At 39.4% G+C, this 27,311-nt stretch overlaps 2 protein-coding genes and 2 long non-coding RNA genes across 4 annotated transcripts; 2 read left to right on the top strand and 2 right to left on the bottom strand.

Annotated features, from left to right (window-relative positions):
- Nucleotides 1-7,039: 7,039 nt before the first annotated feature.
- Nucleotides 7,040-11,277, top strand: LOC112164510 (splicing factor 3B subunit 1-like). Its single transcript, XM_024300721.2, is given in 2 exon segments — nt 7,040-10,210; nt 10,307-11,277. A coding segment is annotated over 1 exon segment (3,096 nt). The 5' UTR covers nt 7,040-7,074; the 3' UTR covers nt 10,171-10,210; nt 10,307-11,277.
- On the top strand, nt 10,438-11,990 carry LOC112164517 (cytochrome P450 71D9-like). Its single transcript, XM_024300729.2, is given in 3 exon segments — nt 10,438-10,539; nt 11,352-11,731; nt 11,733-11,990. Coding segments are annotated over 2 exon segments (567 nt in total). The 5' UTR covers nt 10,438-10,539; nt 11,352-11,402; the 3' UTR covers nt 11,971-11,990.
- An 11,299-nt stretch (nt 11,991-23,289) lies between these two features.
- Nucleotides 23,290-24,849, bottom strand: LOC121049374. Its single transcript, XR_005799746.1, has 3 exons — nt 24,811-24,849; nt 23,945-24,082; nt 23,290-23,515 (listed from the first exon to the last, which is right to left on the bottom strand). It is a non-coding gene; the product is annotated as an uncharacterized LOC121049374 (long non-coding RNA).
- A 422-nt stretch (nt 24,850-25,271) lies between these two features.
- Nucleotides 25,272-26,774, bottom strand: LOC121049373. Its single transcript, XR_005799745.1, has 3 exons — nt 26,444-26,774; nt 26,117-26,309; nt 25,272-25,843 (listed from the first exon to the last, which is right to left on the bottom strand). It is a non-coding gene; the product is annotated as an uncharacterized LOC121049373 (long non-coding RNA).
- Nucleotides 26,775-27,311: the final 537 nt, after the last annotated feature.

The following is a 27,311-nucleotide window of genomic DNA, read 5'->3' as shown; positions in this document are numbered from 1 at the left end:
GCAGACTACAGACAGCCTTGAGCAAACGATACAATATGTCTTGTTGTCTTAAAAATTCATTTTAAATCTTTGTTTTTCCCGTTTGCAAAACTAAATGTGCTTGGTTGCTTGCAACTTGAAGAACATGGGAATAATAATGCATCCATCGTGTTAATTTTGTAGAGAGAAGAATAATATTGCAACTTTTCAGGCAAATGTGCTGTGGTTTGTTATAGAATGGAAGTAATGAGGCTTGTGGTTAAATTGCCCAATTCTGTACTAAACTGTTCTGGTTTAGGGATTTGCTCCCAGGAGGATCTCCCAACCCCGGAGGATAAGTCGGAAGACTAATCTTCTGTCGGGGAATGGACTGCCGATCTTACCAAAGTTGGGTTTCGAACTCAGGTTTCCCCGTGCATTCATTCCAACACTACTAACAAGCTAGAAATTTTCTCTAGGGAAGACGACAATATACGGAGCCAAACTGTAAAAAAAAAAAAAAAAATTTAAAATATAAAATACTATTATCTCTTTTTCTTTGTAGCTGCGATATCGTTCCACATACGGTAATCATAATTATTGAGACTAATGTAATTGATCGTGCATGGTATAAAATGAGTATATGGTACTGCGCATCGCCGGATTATAATTTCGCTATTTTTAATGAAATTTTCGTCCGCTGGATCAAAATAATGAACTGATTTGACGGATGTAACCTTACAAGTTGTTCATACTCCGTGTCTCCGTCCAAAAGCCTAAAAACTAGACGCCAGTTCTCAAATTTCCGATCTTCACTTGTTCTTCTTCTTCGATGCTCTTGACGCCTCCATCGCTCCGACCCCTGGTTGCTGGTTCAGATACACCTCTCTCACTCTATGCTGTGAGAATAGTAATCAGAAAAGTCGTCAATTTCTGACACTCCTTCAAATTGGGGTACATAATTTCAATTTTTCATTCTTCTGAATCTGTTCACTGTTTCTCTTTCAGCTAATCCCAAGTGTTATTTGACTGTGTTCTGCAGCATTTTATGGTTCTTGTACTTTCTTTTCAGTACATGGATTAACAGGAGTTGATGTAAATAATTTTTGCAATCATTGTTGAGTACTTCTATGGATTGATTAGCAGGAGTTGTACTTTCTTTTGTATTATGAAATTGAATTTGCTTTTTCATTCTAGTAAAAAGAAGCTTTGTTGGCATTTCCAAGTCTAAGAATCTAATTATATGGATCTTTTTTGCCATTAATCTCGCAAATATTGTACTACTCCTCACTTGTTTTGTTGATTCAAATGCCTCAATTTCATTGATTCGTATCAATTCTTTCATGAAATTTGATATGTTACTATATATCAGTCACATGTTTGTTCCAATTGTCATACAGTTACAATGGTACGCGCTGACTTATTATTCCTTATGTTTTTCCTGTTTTGATATTATAAATTTATAGAGGAATGGAGACTGCTATAATAGCAAGGTGTAGTTATCGTGCGGTCACTGTCGTCATTCCATTGTTTGAACATACTAAATACTATGCAGATGTTTGTAATGAGATAAATTCAAGGTTTATGGAACTGGAAGTAGGGGGTTTTAAGCTGACATTTTCTCTTCCTGATGAGCATTCTAGTTGCATGTTGGAATCTGATATGGACGTGCACATGATGCTCAGGTTTTTTATCCATGTTGAAGAGTCATTTTGTTGATATATTGGTAAAGGATCTTGGGAGTTCACGTAAGGAGGATGTTGCTCATGCAGCTTCTGATTGTTCATCGTCTAATTGTGCAGCTTTTAATAATGCAGCATCTGATCTTGCCGTGCCTAATCATGAAATGTCTAATGATGCAGCATCTAACCATGAAACTTCTGATCATGCAGCCTCTGATCCTGCACTGTCTAATTAATCATGGAACACCTAATCATTCATCACCTGATGATCCTGCAATATCTGATCTTGCAGCATCTAATCATGTATCATTATCGTCATGCATGGTAGAAAGTAAATTCAATGACGAAAATGAACATTTTGGGAACGCTGGAGTGCATGAAGGCAATGCATATTTGTCTCAAGGTTGGAAGGAATATATTAATCATGTAGGACAGAAGTTTGAGGGTGGTGCAGCTGAATTTCGTAACAAGTTGTGTAAGTATGCCTTTGAGATGGGATTCCGTGTTCGTTATGTAAAAAATGATAGGACTCGCATTATTGCTGAATGTTTAAAGAAGCTATCAGATGGATGTAAATCATGTAATTGGCGTATACATGCCTCCAAGTGTCAATTGAATGGGTTTTTCTACATTAAGACTTTAAATAATGTTCACACTTGCGAGAGTGTTATCCTACCTGAAGAGACAAGTAAGTTGACCACTTCGATAATTATTTCTTCTGTTCTGGTGGATCAAATCCGTGAGAAACCATCTATTAAACCAATTGATATTGTTAAGGATTTCAAGCAAAAATATGGTCTTGATGTCTCTTATCGTAAGGCCTGGTTAGCGAAAGAACTGGCTAAGAGAACAGTTCATGGTGATGAATCCCTCTCTTATCGTCAATTAGTTTGGTATAGAGATGCTTTGATGACAACTAATCCAGGGTCGGACTGTATCTTGGAGTGTGATCCCAAGACTTCCTCCTTTCAGAGATTATTTGTTTGCTATGGTGCTTGCATTGAGAAGTTTCGATGGTGCAGACCTTTGTTGTTCATAGATATAACATTCCTGAAATGCAAGTATAATGGGTACTTAATTGGTGCTACTGGGAAATATGGAAATCAAGGTACATTAGTTATTTTTATTATTGGTTAGGGTGATGAATCATTGTATGTCTTATCAATAGAAGAACAAGCTGTATTACATCGTCATTCTCTTAACTGGTCATTGTGCTGTATATAGATATTGTGTTTCTAATAAGTTATATACATGCATAATATCATTGAAATATCAGATTACTCATACATGTCTTCTTGGTAGGACAATTACATTGGTATCTGATTGTTACAAAGGTCTGGCCTATTTAGAAGATCATCCTAAGGAGAATTGGTCATATGCCTATTTTAAGGGCAATCGATCGATATGGTGAAATGTGTAACAGAGTTTCTGGATCGTTTAGTTCTTCGATTTTTGAGCTGTGCACTTTGCCTATCTGCCAAATGGTTGATGGCATCAGTATTAAGCTCATGGCATTGATGGCTGAAAAACGTTGTGAAGCAGAGGAATGGAGTTCTGTTTTTTGTCCTGAGATGGAGAAAACCTTGAACAACAACTTGATGGTCTGTAGGAATATTGGAAGGCTTATCGTTCTAGTCAATCTGTTTTAGAGGTTCATGCTGAATATTCTGTGATGGTCGATTTGGATAATCGTTTCTGCTCATGTCATGAGTGGCAGATAAAAGGCTTTCCCTGTGCTCATGCACTAGTTGCCATTGAGAAAAATATCGGGTGCATTTATGATTATGTTGATGATTACTTCAAGTCAAGGTACTTTAGAAGTTCTTATGCTACTCTTATGTCTCCCATACCTGACATTAAGAATGTGATGCATGAGATCCCAGACGATGTTGTCATCATGCCTCCGCTTGCTAAGAGGCGTCCAGGTAGGCCAAGGAATAAAATGGCTGAATCTATTAGTCAAGTTTCAAAAGTCAGAAAATCTAGTCGATGTTGTGTTTGGAAAGCATAATAAGAAGTGAACGCAAATATCTGACAATGTTTTTCAGTATCTTATTAGTTGTAGTGAACAAGAATTATATGACGAGAGTTTTTGTATCCTTTTCAACTTTCTTTTTGTTCATTTTTGCATGAATATATTGAAGAAACTGTTGCGCTATCAAACAGATGTGATCTTTTGTTTTGCAAAATCCCATGTTGTAAATAAAATTGGTTGTGTATGAAGGAAGCAGCTTTTAAAGTATAGAAGTATGACCTGAGTGTACTGTTTTTGACAACATTGCAATGGTATCCCAGTGTATTTAAGAACCTCGATACATAATATAGAAGGATGCAGCTACTCTCCGACCCCTCTCTACCTGCAAGGCTGCAACTCTTTAAAATGTGCTTGGGCGACAGAGAAAATATACTGTTTGCAGAATACATGTAGATCTACTATCCCAGTGTCTCCCTTTTACCTCCTAGAACTACATGTCAATCTTTCACTTTTGTGCTGTGTACTAGACACGATAACACGACACGAATATTAATGAATTTATAAGGATTTAGTTTGAGGTTTTGGTTTCATATATATAGGATCACTTTTTACCATGATAAGAACATGAATTTTAATGGTTCAGTTTAGTGTTAATTCGTTAACACGATAAGAACTATTAACGTAAGGGTATTCTTGTAAATTTTGAGTTCTCTATCTAAATAAAGCATCTCCCTAATTCATCACCCTTTCTCAATTTTCACGACAACAACCTCAACCACTAACTTTCAAAAGAAAAAAGTAGCTCGACCGTATAAGATGTATGTGTGCTTTGTTACGTTACTCTAAGTTTATAAAAAGTTGTAAGTTCCTTTCAAAAAAACAAAAGAAGTTGTAAGTAAACATTTAGTTATTGTCTTAATGAGTCATATTGGGATTTAACGGTTAACACAAAATTTAATGGTTCGGTTTTGATTTTAGCATCCTCCACACATTGACTTAATGGTTGGTTATTGTGTTCCACAATAAATATACGAAACAGACAAATACAACATGACAGGATGTTTTGCCAGATCTATTGTGCATTGGTTGATTTATTCCCTTATTTTCTCTTTTCTAGTTTGTCCATAATAATAGGGGGCATTTTTTCCTTTTCTTCTTGAATAAAGTTTTCTAGTTTCTCAATCACTGAACTAATAGTGTTGCTCACCTGGTCATACAGTCATACTTTGCCCAAACTGCTCTATCGATTTTTCATATAAAGCCATTTTGGCTATTGTATGCTTCTATCATTATCAGCGATGCCCTTCTAAGCATTATTCAACCCTAATTATCTATACAAATTTGCTTTAGACTGTTATTATTAGACTAAATTCTTTGTTTTTGATGGTGTGGCCAATAGATTAGCTCACCTTGCTAGATGAATTTTGTTTAGAGGAGACGCCTGTTATCACTCAGGACGTTCTCTATGAGGATCAATGTAATTTTTCTTATGTAGCTGTAGCCCCCCCCCCCCCCCCCCTCTAAGCATTATTCAACCCTAATTATCTATACAAATTTGCTTTAGACTGTTATTATTAGATTAAATTCTTTGTTTTTGATGGTGTGGCCAATAGATTAGCTCACCTTGCTAGATAAATTTTGTTTAGAGGAGACGCCTGTTATCACTCAGGACGTTCTCTATGAGGATCAATGTAATTTTTCTTATGTAGCCCGCCCCCCCCCGGATGCAAAATTAAATAGAATTAGGCGTGGGGCTGAGCCTCCCAGTGGTTGGGTTCCAAACCCCTTTAAAAAAAAAAAAAAAATCTTGGTTTTTGTTTTCCCAAATCATCTACCAAGTAAGGCTGTCAATTTCGACACGACCCGATAACACGACTCGAAACTCGCACGAAATAAAGCGGGTTCAACCTGCACGATTAAAAAGCGGGTCGACCATGGGTCAACCCACCATGACCCATTTAATAAATGGGTCGGCCACGGGTCAACACCCGCCAACACGAAGTGAACCCGTATAACCCGAATATGCTATACTTATTCTTAAAATTTTAGACGTCGGGAGTATTTGATCATAGAATTAGACAATTTGAAATATTTTTCTTTATAATTATTGGATTTAATTATTTATAATTATTTATATTCTTCGTCTTGTGGAGTTTTTAGCAAATTTAATTAATTTATGCATTTTTTTAGTTAAATGGGTTGCATGGTTAACATAGTCATTTTGTCTAACATGACACGACCTATTTATTAAACGGGTTAAGCGTTTTGGAAACGGATAACCCGTTTAATAAATAGGTTGGGTTTGAGTTTGAATTTTTGACACGATTATTAAATGGGTTGGGTTTGAGATTGAGTTTGTCTTTTGCGACACGACAAATACCTCAACCCGACATGAACCTAACCCGACACGACTTATTGACAACCCTACTAAAGGTTTACAAACTCCCTACGTACACTAGGATTAGAGGTGGCAAACGGGTCGGCCCGGCCCGACCCGGCCCATTTTAAGCGGGCCTAGTCGTGCTTCGTGCCGTGCTTGGGCCGGCCCATTTATTATCGTGTCGGGCTCGTGCCGGCCCATTTACTTAAACATTAAGCCCGGTCCGCCCCATGGCCCGAGCCCATATCATGTCGGGCCGTGCTCGTGCCTACCCACTATAAAGCACGATTTAAAATTTTTAATTTGAATAAATAAAAATTAATTTTGTTTAACTATTTAGAAAATTAAAATAAATTAAGTTCTACAATATTTTTCTTAATCTTAGCTTTTTAAGATTAGTTTTCTAATATTTTTTATATTCCACTACAAAAAAGAAAGAAAGAAAGAAATAAGTCAAAATATATTGCTTGTAGTATATTATTGTGAGATTAATCTTTATTAATATAATGAAGATATAATATCATATTATTCTTTCCTTCATTCTATAGTTATATTATTATGAGATTAAAAAAAATATTTTATGTCAAAACAAGGATATAATGTTTTATTTCACTATTTTGACAATATAAAAAAATAGCATTGGTGGAAATGTCATGAGATTTTAAATAAAGAGGTCTAATATTCAAATCTTATCGTTGTGGTTTTTAAATATTTTTAAAAACAAAATGAAATTTTGTGTTTATAACGGGCCGGCCCATAATATGTCGTGCTCGGGCCGGGCCGGGCCAATGGGCCAATATTCCTAGGCCCAACCCGGCCCGTTATTCTAAAGTGCTCGGGTCGTGCCGGGCCACTAACGGGCTTGGGCCGTGCCCGGCCTGGGCCGTGCCGGGCCTCTTTTAAGCGTGCCGGACCCGTGCTTAGCGGCCCGTTTGCCACCTCTAACTAGGATTAGGAAAAGATTAATAAAACATAATTAAACTGGACCCACCCGCAAAACCACAACCTATAAAAACGCAACCGGGAGGCTTTTCTCGACTAAACCTTACTCGTGCTCAAAAACCCTAAATTGGCTTTCTATGGACCCGTTTGACGAGAAGAACGAGGCCAGGCTACCCCAGAAGAGGAAGAATAGATGGGAAGATTCGCCGGACGGTGATGATCTGCCGAAGAAAAAACCCAAAACGACGTCGGATTGGGACGCGACGCCGAAACCTATGAGAAGGAGGAATCGGTGGGACGAGACACCAATGCTAGATGCTCCGATTTTGGATTCCGACGCCACTCCAACTCTTTCATATACAGCCACGCCGACGCCGAAAACTTCAAGGTGGGACCAGACGCCCAAGGCGGAGGCGGCTGCGGCGGCTTACACACCTGGTGTGACCCCCTTTGGCGGAGCTGGGCTTGCTACGCCGACGCCGGGAGCTTTCAAGGCCATCACGCAGGAGGAGAATTTGAGTGATGAACAATTGGATGCCATGATTCCGTCAGGGTATAAGATAATGGACCCACCGGCGGGGTATAAGCCGATTAGGACCCCGGCGAGGAAGCTTCTCGAAACGCCGAGGACTCCTTTTTACACGATTCCGGTGGAGAATCGTGGACAGATGTTTGATTTGCCTAAGGAGCTGTCGGATGGCGTGGCCCTGCGGCCGGAGGATTACCAGTTCTTTGGGGCATTGATGAATGAGGAAGAGAATGAGGAGTTGTCTGCCGAGGAGGTGAAAGATAGGAGGATTATGAAGCTTTTGCTCAAGGTTAAGAACGGCACGCCGCAGCAGAGGAAGGCAGCATTGAGGCAGATCACTGAGAAGGCTGTTGAGTTTGGTGCCGGGCCGTTGTTTGACCGCATTCTGCCTTTGCTGATGCAACAGAATGGATCAGACATGGACCAGGAGAGGCATCTTCTTGTGAAGGTAATTGATAGAGTGCTTTATAAGTTGAATGTATTGGTGTGTCCTTATGTGAAGAAGATTCTTACTGTTGTTTTGCCTTTACTGCTTGATCAAGACTATTATGCGCGTGTTGAAGGGAGAGAGATTATCTCCAAGCTTACTAAAGCAGCTGGTTTGGCTAATATGATTGTGGCCATGCGTGAGGGTATTGATGAAGTTGAGGAATATGTCAGAAATACTACTGCTAGGGCTTTCAGTGTTGTTGCTTATGCTGTAGGTATTCCTGCACTCTTGCCGTTTGTGAAAGCTGTGTGCCAGAGCAAGAAATCATGGATGGCACGACACACCGGGATCAAGATTGTTCAGCAGATTGGCATCTTGATTGGGCCGGCTGTTCTTCCCCACTTGAAGTCGCTTGTGGAGACTATAGAACATGGTCTCAGTGATGAAAATCAGAGGGTCCGGACAATTACTGCTCTATCTGTTGCTGCTCTAGCTGAGGCTGCTGCCCCATACGGTATTGAAAGCTTTGACAATGTATTGAAGCCATTGTGGCAGGGTACTAGGACTCACCGTGGTAAGGTTTTGGCTGCGTTCTTGAAGGCAATTGGTTTTGTTATTCCTCTTATGGATGAAAGGTATGCGAGTTACTATACAAAGGAAGTGATGGTTATTTTAATTCGAGAGTTCAAGTCTCCTGATGAAGAAATGAAGAAAATTGTGCTTAAAGTGGTGAAACAATGTGTAAATACAGACGGTGTAGAGCCTGAATACATAAGACATCATATTCTTCCCGAGTTCTTCAGTAACTTTTGGATTAGAAGGATGGCTTTGGATAGAAGAAACTACAGGCAACTAGTTGAAACAACTGTGGAGCTAGCAAACAAAGTGGGTGCTTCTGATGTAATAGGGAGAATTGTTGAGGATCTCAAAGATGACAGTGAACCGTATAGGCAAATGGTTGTAGAGACAATTGAGAAGGTGGTGGTAAAGTTAGGTGCTTCTGATATTCATGATAGGTTGGAGGAGCTTCTAATTGATGGTATTCTTTACGCCTTCCAAGAGCAGACCAGTGATGATGCAAATGTGATGCTTAGTGGGTTTGGTACAGTTGTGAATTCTCTTGGCCAGAGGGTGAAATCGTACCTTCCCCAGATTTGTGGTATCATCAAGTGGCGCTTGAATAACAAGAGTGCAAAGGTCAGACAGCAAGCTGCAGATCTTATTTCAAGGATTGCTGTGGTCATGAAGATATGCCAAGAGGAACAACTGATGGCTCATCTCGGTGTTGTCTTGTATGAGTATTTGGGTGAAGAGTACCCTGAAGTTCTAGGATCAATTCTGGGAGCATTGAAGGCAATTGTCAATGTTATTGGTATGACAAAGATGACTCCTCCTATAAAGGATTTGATTCCCAGGTTGGCTCCAATTCTGAAGAATAGGCATGAGAAAGTTCAGGAGAACTGTATTGACCTTGTTGGCCGCATTGCTGACCGCGGTGCTGAGTTTGTTCCAGCGAGGGAGTGGATGAGGATCTGTTTTGGGCTTCTTGAGATGCTGAAAGCTCATAAGAAGGGTATCCGGCGAGCTACTGTGAACACTTTTGGGTACATTGCAAAAGCCATTGGCCCACAAGATGTCCTGGCAACTCTCCTGAATAATCTCAAGGTGCAGGAGCGTCAGAATCGTGTTTGCACGACTGTAGCAATTGCAATAGTAGCTGAAACATGTGCTCCTTTTACGGTTCTGCCTGCTCTGATGAATGAGTACCGTGTTCCAGAGCTTAATGTGCGAAATGGTGTTTTGAAATCCCTCTCTTTCATTTTTGAGTACATTGGTGAAACGGGGAAAGAATATATATATGCAGTGACCCCGTTGCTTGAGGATGCCCTCATGGACAGAGATCTGGTTCACAGGCAAACTGCAGCTTCTGTTGTCTAGCACATGGCTTTAGGAGTAGCTGGATTGGGTTGTGAGGAGGCGTTAGTCCACTTGCTGAACTATGTCTGGCCAAACATATTTGAGACATCCCCACATGTTATAAATGCTGTTATGGAAGCCATTGAAGGGATGAGGGTGGCTTTGGGTCCTGCTGTTGTTCTCAATTACTGTCTCCAGGGGCTGTTCCATCCTGCTAGGAAGGTTAGGGAGGCGTACTGGAAGATTTACAACTCACTCTATATTGGAGCTCAAGATGCTCTTGTGGCGGCCTACCCTTTGCTGGAGGACGAGGAGCATAATGTGTATACTAGGCCAGAGCTGACAATGTTCATATGAGCTGCAGCACAGCTTCTATGTAACCCAGGAGCGTACACGGGTAGTAGAAATCCTCTGGAAACTAGTCTTAGTTTTTCTAATTTACTAGTCTATTTAACTGTTACTTATTCCATTCCTATGTTTCTATCATGTGCAGAGGTGTATTGCAAGCCCAAACTTAGGGATGGGATAATGGAACTGGTCAAGTTGGTTAACCCCAACAAATTCTTGCTTTTCCATTGTTTTATTTTGTGATATCTGAATTTGTGGATGGGCTTTTTTGTTGAAAAAGTGTTTTTATTTTTTGTTTTACTTGTTTTCAGATTTTGGGAAGAACTGGAGGTGGCTGATTTGGGGTTTCCAAAGTGGTTGAATACAGGCAAAAACCAGGTTGTTTAATCCAAAGTTTCATATATTACAAATCTAAACATGACGTTATATGTTGGATTGTGGAGAAAACATGGAAAACTAAAAGATCAGCATGTTGTAAGATGTCAAAGATTGATTGGAAATAGATAAGCTGAGCTTGCTTAAAACAACTTATACTTGGTACGAGGAAAAAAAATAAAAAATAAAACTGCACCAAGGAAAAGCAGAGGCTTGTTTTCTCTGTTCCCATCAGGATAAACTGCAGAGGAGAAAGATCAATTTGTCAAGAACTATACTCTTCATATTTATGTATGCACATAGGAGCACTGATAGAATTACTAGGTTAAACCAAGGAAAAGAGACAAACTTGGTTCCTGATCCCTTTTCCCTTGATGCCCTATTTATAGTACTCAAGTGCAATGGAGCTGTACAAAGAATGAAAGAATGCCAAATAATTGCCTGAAGCCTCTATATTTGCTTAGGATTTACTGGGCAATGATGAGTATTTTGTTAACAACTCTCCTTCATTAAATGAACTTATATGATCTCACGTGTAAAGATCAACTAGTAGATGGATTCGTCACAACAACTGGACCAAAAATAACAACACGAACGTGCTTGCAGGAAGACTGGTTATCTTTTGTTAGTGATTCATTAGTAATGGATATTATAATGAATCACTAACAGCAACCTACCAACACATTCCTATATAGATGGTTTTTTTTCTTTAAATCTGAGTTTGTTTTGATTGGTTTCCTTTTCTTTATTTAGAACTGTACGCAATTCGATCAGGACATTAGTCTTTCATCAATTAACAAATTAGTCATTTTCAGGATATTTTTAGTGCTGGGAGTGAGACATCAGCTACAATTGTAGATTGAGCAATGTCAGAACTGATGAAATATCCAAGAATCATGAAAAGGGCACAGGGTGAGGTGAGAGAAGTGTATGACCAAAAACAGCAGGCAAACGAAACAGGCATTAAAGAGATGAAATATTTAAAGTTGGTTATTCAAGAGACACTGAGGTTACACCCTGTTGTTCCCCTGTTACTTCCGCGAGAATGTGGAGAGAGGTGTGAGATTGATGGATATGAAATACCTGTCAAAACAAAGGTAATTGTGAATGCTTGGGCAATCGGAAGAGATCCCAATTACTGGACTGAGCCCGAGACCTTTTATCCAGAGAGATTCCTTGATAGCTCTTTTGACTACCAAGGAACGAACTTTTGAGTATATCCCATTTGGTGCTGGAAGGAGAATTTTCCCTGGCATATTATACGGTCTGGCAAATGTTGAGCTCCCACTAGCATTGTTGTTATATCATTTTGATTGGAAACTCCCTAATGGAATGAAGAATGAGGACTTGGACATGACTGAGGACTTTGGCATTGCAGTCCGCAGAAAGGAAGATCTTCATTTGATTGCCACTCCATATCATTCCTCTGCCTGATGCAAATTCAAAAGCAGAAACAAAGTAGGTGTACGTTTTTTTTTTTTTTTGTCTTGCAAAAGCTATTGAAGTTTGTTTGTTTATGTCAACTGTTGTTATCATAACTATATCCAAAGCCTAGTTACAAAATAACAATCAAACACTTCCGATTGGTATGAGTTCTGATTCTTGAGAACCATACTACTGGATGTACTTTCATTATAATAATGAGAAAATTGGAAGAAACACAGAGCAAAAGCTGCAGACTACTGAATGAAGAACATAAAAATATTACTCATTCAAACAGTAGCATGGATCAACTGAACATATTTGCACAATCGGTTATTCTTGATTTTTTATTTTATTTTAAATATTTCTGATTGTGGGTTTGGTTGGTTTCCTCAAGTTAACCTGAAACAAACAATATTACTGAATACCAGAAGAAGGGACACATGGGTTTAGCTAAAACATAAAACAGACTCTGCACCTCCACTAAAAGTCAACCCTGCGGCATGGTTTTGAGAGATAACAACACTGGCAAACTATTTGATAGACTAGTGTTCGATAACTTTTGCATCAAACGAGCAACCTTGAATGTACAGCCTTTAAGATTGCTTCATATATTCTGACGGCTGCTAAAGTCCAAATGCCCCCATCCACCCCCCACCGTCATCAAACTCTGTATTGTCCACTTGGTTAATTTGCCAGCTAGGACGAGCAGTGCGTAGATCCACACGCCTCACTCTGTATCCTTCAGGAAAATCACCCGGCGAACAACTCTGAAAAGCTAGGGCCACTCGTAGCAGCTGTAAACAAAAAACTCGTATCATAAGAAACTAAAGAAAGGCACATTTGACGTCATCTTGCTGCACAAACTTAATATACACACACACACGATCAAGGGAAGGAAGCTGTACAACATCAACTAGCCTTGTTGATAAGTGATAATCATTGGCTACTTTTTTCTGGTTCCGGTTAACGAGACTTACTAGGTTAACTTTATGGATCCTAATATAAATTTCTGGCTAACACCCTTAAACCAGCCAACAACAAAAAGCATGCATATACCTACCTGCTGGGCGTTTCATATTCTTCCAGGGATCCTCATCGTCCCGGTCTTGGCGCCGGCGGGGAACGCTGAGACGGTAACGGTGGTTTCTCCGTGAATTAGAGTTGCGCCTTTGAAGAGGGATGCCAGCTTCTGGTACGGCCCTCTTTATAAGAAGCAGACCTCGACAGCTTTGGCTCCGATCGGATTTGCTTTTGAACATACAATTATGATTATAATTAAACCTGCGACCTCTGCGTCTGTCTTCGAGTTCGGGTTCACCTCTGGTTTTGCCGACCAGTCGTGTCATGGCGTTGCGGACTTGTGGGCGTGAGGGAAAGAGAACAATTTGCAAGAGAGGAAAGAGACCAGTATAAGTATTCCTATCAATGCTGCACTAATAATACATGCGAGGTCTGAGGTTAAAATAGTAAAATAACTACAATCACAAAGCGATCGAGAAATTCTTCAGAATTTTTTATGTTCATCTGCCTTTAGAAGCTTTTATACAATACGAAGTTAACTCCTAATCGAAGGTGACTCGAAGCTGGTCATTGATGCTATCAACAAAAAATAACCACTCCATGGTGTGTCAGAACCCTCATCAAGGACATCCGATTTTTAGCCAGTTAATTTGAAGAAGTTTCTTTCATCCACATTCCACGTGAAGCCAATTTTGTCGCTGATGCCGTTTCTAACTAGCTATGTTCATTCCTCAAGAAATCCGACTAACGTAGATTAACAAGCTTCCTCTATAAGTTCTTTTTACTTTTAATTTTGATTACTTTAGATCTGATTGTATTAGAACCTTCGTCTTGTAATTTTTGTTTCCCTCCTAAAAAAAAGAAAGTAAACTCCTAATCAATAAACTTGTTTCACTTTTAATTTTGATTACTTTAGATATGATTGTATTAGGACCTTCGTCTTGTAATTTTTGTTTCCCTCCTAAAATAAAAGAAAGTAAACTCCTAATCAATAATCTTGTTGGTGCAGAAAAATTCTATAGAACTTCTCTTCCCCTACTGTGGGGGTGGTCAACAAATTCGACCCTACAATCAAGGCGATTAAAGAGAAATAATAGCAGCAATAAATGCAACAATTAATGTTGACCATAAATGCGACGATAAATGCGGCTTCAGTATGGCAATCATGGCCGCCAATAAGTGACAGTTATTGCAGAAACGAATACGGCCTTGATGACGGAGTGCCGCTCAAGTCGCCGCGACTTGCTGTGCAAGTTTACTTGCAGCCCACGCCGAGGTACACCAATAAATAGGTTGCTCGACATCAAGGTAAGGCATCTGATTCCGACAATCTCTACTCCACAATTAAGAAACGTGCTGACTTAGGCATCGGAGAGTTTTCTGCAGGTACCCCCTCCCCCTTCTCCTCGAGCTGACGGTCAAACTCCAGGTCAACGCTCGAGGGAACCTTCTCGATTGTTCCCAGGTTCGCTCCCGCTCCAGTCCGTATTAATTGTTGGGTCAAACTCCTCTACGGAATTTTTCACCTCCAACACCTACTTTTGTAACTAAGATGAGAGTGAAAACTTCACAGTCAAGAGGTTGTCTTCACGCCCTCAGAAGTTGGATTGGTGTTGGCAAGTCAAGTTGGAAGAAGAGATACTCCAATGCCTAAATTAGTGAGTGTTTGAGTTGTAGTAATTGTTGATGGGATCAATTGCGTACCTCAAATGTTCACCTCACCAAGTATTTATAGGTGAGGTTGAGAGGATATTTTGACTACTGCAAGAAATGGTATGTAAAGTCCGCAAGTACTCATGCGTTAGTGGATCCACAATGTCACTTTCAAGACAACGTGGGGAAGTACTTTCCACGTGCTACAGATTCAGTCGAGCTGACTAATTCTACTGACTGGTTTTGACTTATCCAAATCCACCTCGAGTGGATTTCGTCTCAAGGAGATCTGACCTTCTCAGCTCCACTACTAGAAAATTGGCCACTAGCCACCCCCTTATTAGACACACTTTTGTAACAATATCGTTTGATAGAGCAAATGGCACCCTTTGTTATTTTTCATTTTATTTGTCTAATAGATACACATAACCATAACAAATCTAAATATTTGGACTTATTAGATATCAATAAATCTAAATATTTGGACTTATTAGATATCAATATCAGTATTTATCTAAGAAAAGATAATAGTAAATATATAAAATTGATAGATCACACCCTTATCCATATGTTTTGTTTGCATACTGTTATTATAACCGTGACTTTCAATTTCTCCCACTAAAATCCGTATCAATGTTTTTATCTAATAGACTTTTTTTTATATAGAAATATATTTATTATGCTGTTATTTACTTTAAATAGATAAATACTATTTTGGGAAAATGCTCATTTACCTAATTTTAGCTTAAAATTTGCCCACTTGCTCCACTAATTGTTTTTTAACCCCGTTTACCCAAAACACTCTAAGGGATTATTTCCCCTTTACCCAATTAATTCTTTTTTCTTCTTTTTATTTATTTTTGGGACTTTTTTGCCCTCTCCCCCCTCGCCGATTTCTCTCTCCTCCCCCCCCCCCCCTCTCTCTCTCTCTCTCTCTCTCTCTCTCTCTCTCTCTCTCTCCAGACGACGTCGGATTTCTCTCTCCCTCCCTCCATCCCTCCAGCAGGTCGCCCACGACGCCTGCTCTCGCCATCGCGGCGCCGAAACTCGTCGTCTTGCTCTCCGCTGCCAGGCTCGACGCCAAGCCAACCGTCCTCGTCTCTTAGAAGCTCGGCGAGGCCGGGGTTGAACTTCTGAAGGAATCGACGACGGACTGAAAACTGCTATCTGGGACTGAAAACTGCTATCTGCTATTGTGCAGTCATAACCATAGAAGTTGTTACATTAGTGCCCCCCCAGCAGACTTTGTATTGGGGGCCAATGATGACTGCTTTATTTATTGACGGACTGAAAACTGCTATTCCAAAGTAAATGTAGTGTTAAATTGCAGTAGTCGATAAATGAAAAAATTGTGTGGTTTGTGTCAGTCTAGTGGGGGCAGTAGACAGAATATTGACCCTCAAAATGTGGGTTTTTAGACATTATCTGTTGTTTTGAGTGTGAATAACTTCTATAATCTGTGAAACATAGGAAGCGGTGTAATGTTTGATGGTCTATTGGGGGGCAGTAGACACATTAGTGCCACCCAATAATGTCTTTCTTAGGAGACAGTAATCATCTCTTGTTGATTTGTTTGTGATAAAGTGCAATACACTGTGAATCCTTAAAACTGGTGCAAGTTTTAATGGTTTAGTGGGGGGCAGTAGACACATTACTGCCCCCAAATAATGTCTTCATACGAAGTCAGAACCCTTCACTTAACTGGTGCAAGTTTTAATGGTTTAGTGGGGGCAGTAGACACATTACTGCCCCCAAATAATGTCTTCGTTTTAAGTCAGAACCCTTCACTTAACTATCATTGACAGATTATTGTACTTTAATAAACTCAAAACAACATAAGACTTATCAAAACTCTAATTTCAGTGATTAATTAACCACAGTTAAGAAATTAGTTGGGGGCAATAATCTGTCTATTACCCCCCAATAGACCACAGTTTTGACGTCGTCTGAGACCTGCAAGGGAAGCCCAGACCCGATTCCGGCGTGGAGCTTCGGAGCTTCCCGGACATCTGACGAACAAAACCGGCGAAGCCCAGAGGGGTTGGGATCATGGAGTTAGATGGCGTCATCCTCTGGTGGTCCGACGGTGGGACGGAGCGGCGACGGTGGAGGCCGACATTGACGGTGGAGTGGTGGGCGTGGTGGCTCAGAGAGAGAGAGGTTCTCTGAGACGAGGTTAGAGAGAGAGAGAGAGAGAGAGAGAGAGAGAGAGAGAGAGAGAGAGAGAAATCGATGAGGGGGAGGAGAGAGAGATATGAGTTTAATTTGTTAATTAAAATGAGGGCAATACTGTCAAACACTGTTAGATTGGGTATATGGGGTTAAAAAACTCTTGGTGGAGTAAGTGGGCAATTTTTAGCCAAAAATTGAGTAAGTGGTCACAGCCCCATATATTTTATCTAAACCCAAAGATATATATCAGATATATTTATCAGAGATATTTTCTTTATAAATGAAAAAAAAAAACAAAGAGAAGATGTATAATTGTTTTAGGTTTCTTACTCTAGATAAGGATAGTGGGTTTTATGTTTCTTACTCCAGATAAGGATACTGGGTTATTTAATCTCCTTCTTTTGTACGAGTTTTCTCTCTACAATTAGAGTTCTTATGTCAAGCACTCAAGGAGCTATCAGTGATCACTCTTCAAGTTGAATTGGAAAGTCTAATTTGCTGCGATCTTCTTCATCACCAGGTATTAGAACCATTTAAATCCAAGCTTGATTCTTTGAGATATAAGCAATAATCATAATTGATCTTGATCGAATTATTTTCTACAGATTAGACTAAGCTTCAGCGTCATTAGATCGGCATGCATATCCATGGTTGGTTGGCTTCTTTATGATTATAATTTCCTACTTTCTTTTCTATTTCATATGACCTTATGAGTTGGTTGACTTCTTTCTCATTTTGATCTATTTCTATAGGTCATGACAATGGGTGGATAGTTAAACAAGAAAATGGCTGGAAAAAAAGAGGGAGATGCAAAGATAAATGGAGAAAGAACGAATTGCCGGAGAAAGAAAGGATTTTGTTGCTGGAATCGGGCAGTTGAATATGACCATAATTAAGTAAAAAAGAAATAATTGATGTCCAAAAAAAGAAAAAAGGAAAAATAAATAAATACTATATTAATGAGAATATATAGATAATAAAAATATATATATTTTGATAAATAACAACTAAAAAATAAAAACAACTAAAGTTAAGGACTTTGATAGATTTAGAGGTCCCAAATGATCGAGTACAAGCGAAACCCTTCTGCCTCTTCTAGGGTTTCGAGTTCACAGCAGCGGCGCCATCCTCCCGGATCCCGACCTGCGTAGCGACACTTGCCGTCGACTACCTTCCCCTCCTTGTTTCTTCAGGGTTGCGGTGTTGGCTAGCCGGTTTTGGTTGAAGTCCGACAGGTGTAACAGATCGAGGTCGAGGTTAGATCAAGGTGTAGTAGATCGGTGCTGGGATCATGTGTCAGCGTTCCATCTCTATTTGGTTTGGTGTGCAGATCCGGCTGCTGGGTTTGGATCGGAGTTGATCATTAGTTGGTGGTGATCGGAAGATTCTTGTTGGCGGATCATGCCGTGGAAAGGGAGGCCGCCGGAGATGGTGGCGGTATCATCGACTGCAGGTTGGCAGTGGAGGCATAAGGGTGCTCTTGCTAGCTTTGTTGCCTGGGTTTGGGCCTTGGGATCTGGGCCTGGGCGATGTGGGTTCAATTTTTAGGCTCGTTTGGTTGGTTATGATTATACTCAGAATTGGGCCAGGATGGAGGGTGTCTTGACACCCTCATCCATTCCTTAGTGCTTTATGCTGGCCTGACCTGAGAGTTTGACCCCTTAGGTGTTGTTGGGCTTTATGGTCTTTAAAGTGCCAATCGTAATTCAGATCATAATTCTACGGAATTGGTAATTATCTCAAGTTGGACTGGAAAGAGCGGCTTATGGATGAGGACTTAACTCCTATTTGTTTGCTGGGAAGTAGCTTTCTACTTCGTACCACAATTGTGTGATTGGCGGATGGTTGGCTAGAAGATGATTTTGCCTCAGAAGACAGAGAGTTGTTCTTTGTTTATGAGTCCACTTTAAAAGTGGGCTCCATTTGACTTGTAATGAGTTTGCAGTACTTAGATAGGAGTTTGGTTGTTACCCTACCATTTTTCTATCTGCATATGTAGACTCTGGCTTTTTAGCTGGTCATCTATGATATGAACTTTCTATCAAAAAAAAAAAAATTACAAATGAGGAGTGAGAAAAAAAACTCAAAATAATAAAATAGAAAAAAGGGAGATACTGAAGTCCTAAAAGTGTGGCTTTTGGTTAGTGGAACATGCTATAGAGAATACCCTTTTTCATTCCGTGGCTGCACGGTACCTAATGAGTTTTAGCTACCCTTATTCGTATTATTTGAAGCAAAAGATACAGAAAAAATTATGTATTCTATGAGGCTTTTTTTAGTAGTTCCCCAAATAGACTGAGCTGTCTCTTTCGGCCCATCTTTTGGTTAATTAGAACATGATGTCATCTCTCCTAGATCCGCTTTAGGAGATTTCACCTCACCTAAACCCGTATTGAGGGGATTTCACCTACCTCACCTAGCTTAGATCTGTCTTGAGGGGATTTTGCCTCGAGGAATCTCCCAAACAGGTTGGGCTGCTTCTCCTTTGACCCATTTCTTTATAAACTCATTATTTCCTATTCTAAAATTTTACACCCACAACTCATATACTAATTGTTTGGCTCCAAAACCAGTATGGGTGCAAACTGTCTCTTTTGAGCGTGTGCGCAGGCGTGCCAGTACCGTGGGGTGCATGACAGGACCCACCCCGAATTTCACCCTGAAATCCGAGGTGGCCCTGTGGGGCCCACCTTAGGGATAACTCTACCAAAAATTCGGTAGAGTCACCTCTAAAATGGACTACCCAAAAACCTGTAAAACACACAAAACACTTCAAGCAAACCAACCTTATACTCCTGGACCCACCCTGCTCCCAATTACCAACAACTCCACTTTCACCAAACACAAAACTCAAAAATACTAATTCCAAAAGTTATGCAGAGCAATACTACTATACACAGGGATATAACAGAGGAGTAAAGGATCAAGTGATCCTACACTGCGGAAGTAGTGACAACTATGCCTCAAATGTCATGTACGCCCGACCTCCACTAATTCGCCTGCAAACTGGGCATTAGAAACCGAAAGGCCCAGGGGAAAGTAGACGAAAAACGTTAGCGTGAGTGGACAAAATAAACAATTTAAAGGAAAAAGGATTTCATACTTTCCCACATTTATTCTCTTTAATAACCGATGCATGCAACAATTAGAAAAAAATACATTTAGCTTTAAATCCAAGAATTCCAAAACGATAGATTGACTAGCCTCGCTAGTCACCACATTCGAAAACTATATCGTAAAACCGAAATCTCATTTCTCAAGAAAATAAGACCAGCCCCGCTGGCTACAGTGAAAATCGGACTAGCCCCGCTAGTCAAATAAAGATAAAATATGGGGAAGAAGTTTCACCATACGAAAGAAGGGAGCCTCTTAGGCTCGGGTCGGAGTGTCCCACACTCTGGAGCATCCCATGCTCTGCTCTTACTCGCCCACAAACACATAGTAAGCAGGGAGGAGTACTAATAGGCTAGCTAGCAATATAATATATATATATAACGACCCTCGGTATGGTGGTTAAAAACTGATAAATCCTTAAAGCTTCCCCATGTCCCACGTATAAAGAAAATACGGGTACGATTCCCAACCGTACTCGGAATTACATATAAAGCCGTATAAAGCCGTATAAATTAACAGCGTGTCCCACACGCTAAAGAAATAAATAGATCAACAACGAGGCATTCCCAATGCCAAAATCGTAATCAATAAATAATCATAGAGATTTATTCCAACCAAACTCAATTTATAAATAAAGTCTTAAATTGATGAGTATAAATATCGTATAAACAGTATAAATCCTGAAATCACCTCGAAAACCATTTGTCGAAAATCAACCTCAATTATAAATTCGAATCCGAGCATAACAACTTTATATCCAAAACACACAACCGTTATAAATCATAAATACTTCATGAGAAACAATATTTAAAGGTAATTCCATAAGATAATTCACAATTATCTTTATATGCTCGGAAAATATGTAAATAAATAAAACATGCTTTAATAAATTAATGCATGCATCACTTATTTAAAACAAACGTCCACTCACAGTACTATTGGGCAACCACGCAGACGAGTTCCTTCATCTAACCGTAGCTCGCGACATTGCCCTGTACACAATTATATTTCCATAAACGGTAATCCGATATAATAATTACGAACTTAAACGAAATCCGAAAATCCCTATCTCCAATACTTCTCAAATTCAACCCAAATCTCTTCCACAATTCTAATTCCTCAATTTACATATTCCAAAAAGAAAACGAGGGAAATCCGACGCGGATTTCCCATAATTCCACCACAAAACTCCAAACTTCGAAAATTCACAAACAATTCCAAACTCCTCCAAAATTCACCAAACTTCACATATAAGCTCTATGATAATTATAGAATTTAACTAGCTAAAAATTGAAATTTATAAACTACCCTAGCCGCCGCTACCGCCGCCCACAGTGGCGGCGCCGCCGCCACCATCTCCGATGGCCACCAAAATTTGACAGTAGCACCTTCTCAACACACTGATTCAACTTCTCAACTACAACATTCCCAAATAACAATTAAAAACGGCCGAAATCGATCAATGAACAAAAACCCAGAAATCCTCAAGAACCCTAGAATTTCAATTCGTCGATTCGGCATCTACACAACAAATCGTGATACAAGGCCATAGGGGAAATGATCAGTGATGAAAACCGAACCTTCGACGCCGGAATGAGGACCGGAGGTGGCCGGAATCGCCGGAAATCGGCAAAAGCTTCAAACTGCAGTCGGAGGGGATTTTGCTTCGATCCGTGCTTTTCCGGTCAAATCGTCGAAAACCAAGGTTGCTAGGGTGATCGGAGGGAGGAGGCGCTCCTCTGATGACCGGTGGCACGCCGGTTGGTGGCCGGAATCGCCGGAAATCGAAGGAAGAAGGAAATTGGCCGAACCGGAGAAGAGAGAGCTCGGGGGGAGGAGAGAGAAAGAGCTGGGGTGGGTTTCCGGAAATGGAAACCTACCCTGGGTAAATTTCTATTTTAATCAAAATTTTACCATGAACAGTAACTTCCTTATTTCGCTCATAACTTTCGCATACGAGCTCCGATTTTTACGTACTACATATGCACGCGCTCGGTTTAACGTCCTCTACAACTTCCATGAAGAACATTTTCTCAAATTTTGACCCGAACAAAAAGTCAACTTTTAGGGCCACTAAAAGTACTAAACCGAAAGTAAAAGTGAAAGTAAAGGTCGTTTACCGTCCCAATGACTAGTAAACCGGTGAATTTAGGTTCGGGATGTTACAGTGCAGTCGTCGAAGAATCCCTTGACCTGACTTCTTGATCAAACGATGTGGACAAGGAGAGCACCAACCTCGTCACAAGGTTCTTTTCTCTGCCTTTCGGAAAAGGACTTCTTGCCTTACGGGTAAGGGCTTTGGTTGTGATCTCTTTGCATCATCGAATCGATACTCAATGTTGTAGTTGAGCAGAGCAATCACTGGGAAGTTTGGAGAAAGCACGGGTTTGCTAAAGCGTATCTTTAGCTTCGCTGGGTTGCGAGGGCGTTACCCTTGCTTCGCTGGGTTGCAACTAGGTTGCGGGTAGGTTTGCTCCGGAGAGGCTTTGATAATCTGTATGATTAGTTGATTGAAGAGTTGTCCCCTGTTGTATCGCTTTAGCCTCTATATATAGGATGCTCGTAGATTCTCCTTCCTAATAGGAATGAAATACTATATTTTAGGCCACAGTTATTGGCCTTGAATCAAATCAAAACTCTTAACAGTTTTGATATTATCGTAGGCAATAATTAATAATTATCCGCATCCGTCGTAGCTAGAATATAGGCAAAGATTAATTGCCTCTTGAAAAACAACTTCTAGGCATGTACGTCTTCCATATATATTAATATATCTTCGCGAGGATTTCAAACTGCTCGGGTCTATGAACCCTCACTAGTACAAAAATTGAATCAGACGACGGCTAAAAACTGTCGTCTGATACGTAGCTGACTGTCGTATATCTCGCTGCCATCTGATGAAACATGATTTAGAGAACCGTCGTCTGAAGAACTCGGCATCCATATCGACAACATTAACTATTGTGTGAACGTTACTCAGACAACGGGCAACTTAAAAACCCTTGTGTGATTGTGATTCAGAAGTCGTTTTTTTTATAACCATTGTGTGACTGTTATTCACACAATAGTTTTTTCATAACATCCGTGATCTGTTTTGCACTCAGACGACAGTTTTAATCTTGAGGCTATTGTAAATATTGTGTACATATGACAGTTTTATGTGGTTATTGTTGTACTAAAAGAATGATTCAATGCATTATATATGCTGGAAGTGGAATCAAAAATGACCAAATTAACAGTAACTGATCAATATATAGAAGAAATTGTTATAATCCACATCATGCACCAAAATGGATTGTGCAAAGGTAATCTTTTATCTACAAAAGGAGCACATCTAATAGTACTCTCCTAGCAAAATACATCCAGAAATTTACTTCAGTGTCTAGCTTTGCAAGCTTTGCTATTCTCATGGCCTCATTGGATTCTAAGGAGCTTGAAGTTTCAGGAGCTCCCAGACTCTACACACTCAATATCTTCTGGAGTTTCTTCAATAGCATAAAAACTAAATTCAACTTTTCTTTTAGCCTCTGCTTTAAGCAACTCAATGTCCTGTTCCAGCTTCGGAATTTGCTTGCTTATTCAATTTATCCAAAGCCTATAAGGGGCAATAGAGAATGAAAGGAGAAAAATGAGAATTAATGATGGATAGAGTCTCAAGTATATGATTAAGAGCTCTAGTTTTAATTTCAATATCTATAAGCATCTGACCAGTGTTCAATGATTAGGAGATCTAGTTTCAACTAAGCAAAGTGGACAAAAACTCTAATAACGCTACAAAATTATATAGTGAAAATTGCATTGATTAAGTAGCAATAGCTCCAAGAATTGCACAATGTTCAATAGATGATTTCCATATCTAGTACATGTAATATAAGTAACTATTCCTTATTTCAAACTCCAGCAACTATCCATCTTTATCAAAAAATGATTGAATAATCAAAATATAGTTCCAACTCAGTCAAACTTTGTTTATAGCACTCAGAAAAGAAAACTAAAATAAAAACAACTCAACTAAACAACATACCAATATATGCATTCATTGCTTCACCTTTTTTGTGATGCTGAAAGCCAAGTCACTTCTCATGAGAAACATAAACCAGTTGAGGCAGCTCATGGCCATCTGTATCAAGGCCACCACTGTGGCTTAAGAAGACACTTTCACCTGATAGAGAATCAAAATTACTATAAGAGCAAATGCACAAGATTATCACATTTCAAATCACAATTGTCCCCAAGTTATTTAGAAATGCACAAGAGATGTAACAATGACAAGTATCCACTTATTTTGACACATCAGACAAAACTTATTTGATACAACAAATGCATACCATGAAAATGTAGCATTCAAATTCACTTTGTTTTTCTTTCTCCTCTTGTTTTTTGAAATGATCCAAAGACATTGTTTATTCAAACAACTAGGCCTTAGTTTGCATTTGCTTCATTCAAAATATTATGTTTTCCAGGTAATATTTTCCAGGCATACATTATCCTCATAAAAGACTTTAGTAACAAATGTTTCCTATATTTCAATTTGTTAGTACTTGGACTTGCAGAATATAATGGAGACAACCGATTTTGAAAAATAGATCAGGTACTTTGGAAGTTTTTGCTTCCAAATATAAAGGTAAACACCAAGAGATTATCCCGTATACAGATATTTACCAAAAAATTAAAAGAATAGACAGCAAGCATTAAAATTGAAATAATAAAATATAGAACCACCCTTCAAAAATCAGGAGACTGTGTAGGTAAGCAAACTAATTGAAGGTGTGAAAAGGAAATACTTTACTTTGATATGTGTTGAGCAAATTCTGCAAAGAAAATAAAAGAAGCCATAATTTTATCACATTAACATAAACAAACAAATGAACTACTGGGGCCTTGTTGTACCTCTAGCTAGCATGTTTTCATTAAGAAAATTGGAAGTTGTATGACCCACGGCATGAGAACTATCATATTGGAGGATCCTTAACTTCCCTTCTTACATCACATAACATGAACCACTGTAAGTTCAGAAAACTGGCTGAGGAACAGAAAACCAAAAGAGGAGGATACTAAATCCTGTTGCTTACCTTAGTTCCATAAACAAGGCCACCTCTTATAGAGGGATGAAAACAAGCTACGTTGACCTCATCTTCTGCACTAGTGAGAATTCTCACAAGTTCCATATCAGAAACTCTATATACCTGATATGGAACATAGTATTTAGACCTATAATCCCAAGTTCTTGCCATAATATCGACCACAAGTGATTATGCATGTAGTGATACTGCTTCAATCCATTTTTTCTCTACTTTTAGATTATATAGTAGATTATTAGCAATTTAGCATAGAGTAGTAAATATAGATTTAGCATAGCAATGAATTTCTGCAAAATTATCATATTTCAATAGCAGCGGATGAGAGCCTCTGTTTCAATGTTTTAATGCCATATATCTGCATGTAATATTGTAAGGAATCAATGATGTAAAAACAAACAGATAAGAGTAGGTTATGTTCAAAACAAAGGACTTCAACTCACCCTCTTTGCATTTAATGCTTCAAGGACTCGAGATCAATCCTGATTCTTCTTCTGAACTTTTACATTAGCCTGCTCAATTTTGGCTTTTAGTTTTGGATCATCATATGTCCGGTACCTGACAAAATAAAAAGAATGGATCTACTTAGGGGCAGGCCACTCATCAACTGCATCTTGAGGGAAGTTTTGTACCGCGACCCCATTCCCTTCCTTTTTAGCCATTTCATCACCATGTGATCCAAATTTTATGGGCTCATTATGGCCTGACCCTTCTTCCAGTTTCTCATTTTCCTTGGTGGAATTCTCTCCTTCAATGACAGTCCCAACTGGTCCTTGGTCCTTCTCAAATCCCAAATCTTAGACCCCCATATCTTCCACCAAAAAATAGCCTTACACACCAAAGTCCTAATATAAAGGCAAAATCATGTTCAGTGAAGGAAAAACAATTAAAAGAATACTGTATAAAAAAGCCAGAGCAATCCAAATCAAGATTATTTCAATAGAGACTCTAACCAAGAATCACAGGATTAATCTTCTAAGGCCATTTTAATTGATCACAAGTCTACCAAATTAATCAAAGAAAAGAAGGAACACATAAATCTAAAACTCCTAAATTTGCGCATCCTTCACCTAAGATCATGAGGACAAAAGACTAAAACTTTGAATCAAAAAACTTACCCAGAAACCTTCTTAGTTATCTTCTTAGCCCCAATTTTGACAATTTTGTCTTCAATCCCAAATCCACAGCTCCAATGTTTGAATTCAAATCTTGGTTACCCATAGCTGAATTTCGAATCTGTCGAAAGCAACACACCACTGCCGAAAGATCTGAAGAACACTAGAGGTCTACCTATTAGGTTTTCCATAGCCTCTGAACAAGAAAACCAAACCAATCAGTTCACACAAAAAACGCAATTTAATTCCTTCAATTTTAGATCTCAGAAACGAAACAAGAAGACAACGAAGAACCGGCATCAAAAATTGCAAGAGAGAGGGGGTTGTTACCAGTGAGATTGTTGGATTTGATGTTGGCCTGAGCGCGGTCTGAGTAGAACTCTGAGTTGTTGGGGTCGACGGCGATGGCCTGGGTGTAGAGGTCAACGACAAGCTCAAAGTGGTCTCAATGAAGGCCTTCGCTATTTCCCAGATCGAATAACCCATTAGGTTTTGGTCGGGGTGGTCGGTGTTTGTCGGAGAGAGAGAGAGAGAGAGAGAGAGAGAGAGAGAGAGAGAGAGAGAGAGAGAGAGAGAGAGAGAGAGAGAGAGAGAGAGAGAGAGAGAGCTTTGTCGAAGAAGAAAGTAATTAAGGGTTTTGGTTTTGGCTTTGTGTCAAGAGAGAGTGGGGAGCTGTCGAGAGTGAGGAGCTATCGAGAGTGAGGAGTGAGGGTTTTGGTTTTAGGGTGAAAAGTTCTTCTTTTTTTTGCCTGAACGTAGGGTTTCAAGCCCTGCCCTATGAATTTGGACAAAGCCTCACAAAGACTCACACAACAGAATTTTATAACAATGTGGTCTGAGTATATGAGTTTTAAATTTGAAATTTGTCTCCTATCAATTTGACTTCCCTCGTTGGGGAGTTGGAGAAAAATGATGGTGGGAAATCTCCTTGCTTTCTGCCAAACATATTAATCAGACCACAGTTTTATTATTTCTAATCGTATGATTACTACATGTTGGGGGAAAAATTTGGGTTTGAAGTGGGGTTTGGCACCATAGACATGGTGGGAAACTTGCCGCTCAATTATTTTAGGGTCATACAACAGTTTTATCCTTAAACATCTTCTGAACTAGTTCATTATACAATACCAGACGACCGGTTTTATAAAAGCGACGTGCAAAAAAATAAAAAACAATCAGACGACAGAAAACTATGATG

This window comes from Rosa chinensis, chromosome 5, assembly GCF_002994745.2.
Source record: "Rosa chinensis cultivar Old Blush chromosome 5, RchiOBHm-V2, whole genome shotgun sequence".
NCBI lineage: Eukaryota > Viridiplantae > Streptophyta > Magnoliopsida > Rosales > Rosaceae > Rosa > Rosa chinensis.
Note: the sequence above shows the minus strand (reverse complement) of the source record. Positions and strands in the feature narration are given on the sequence as shown.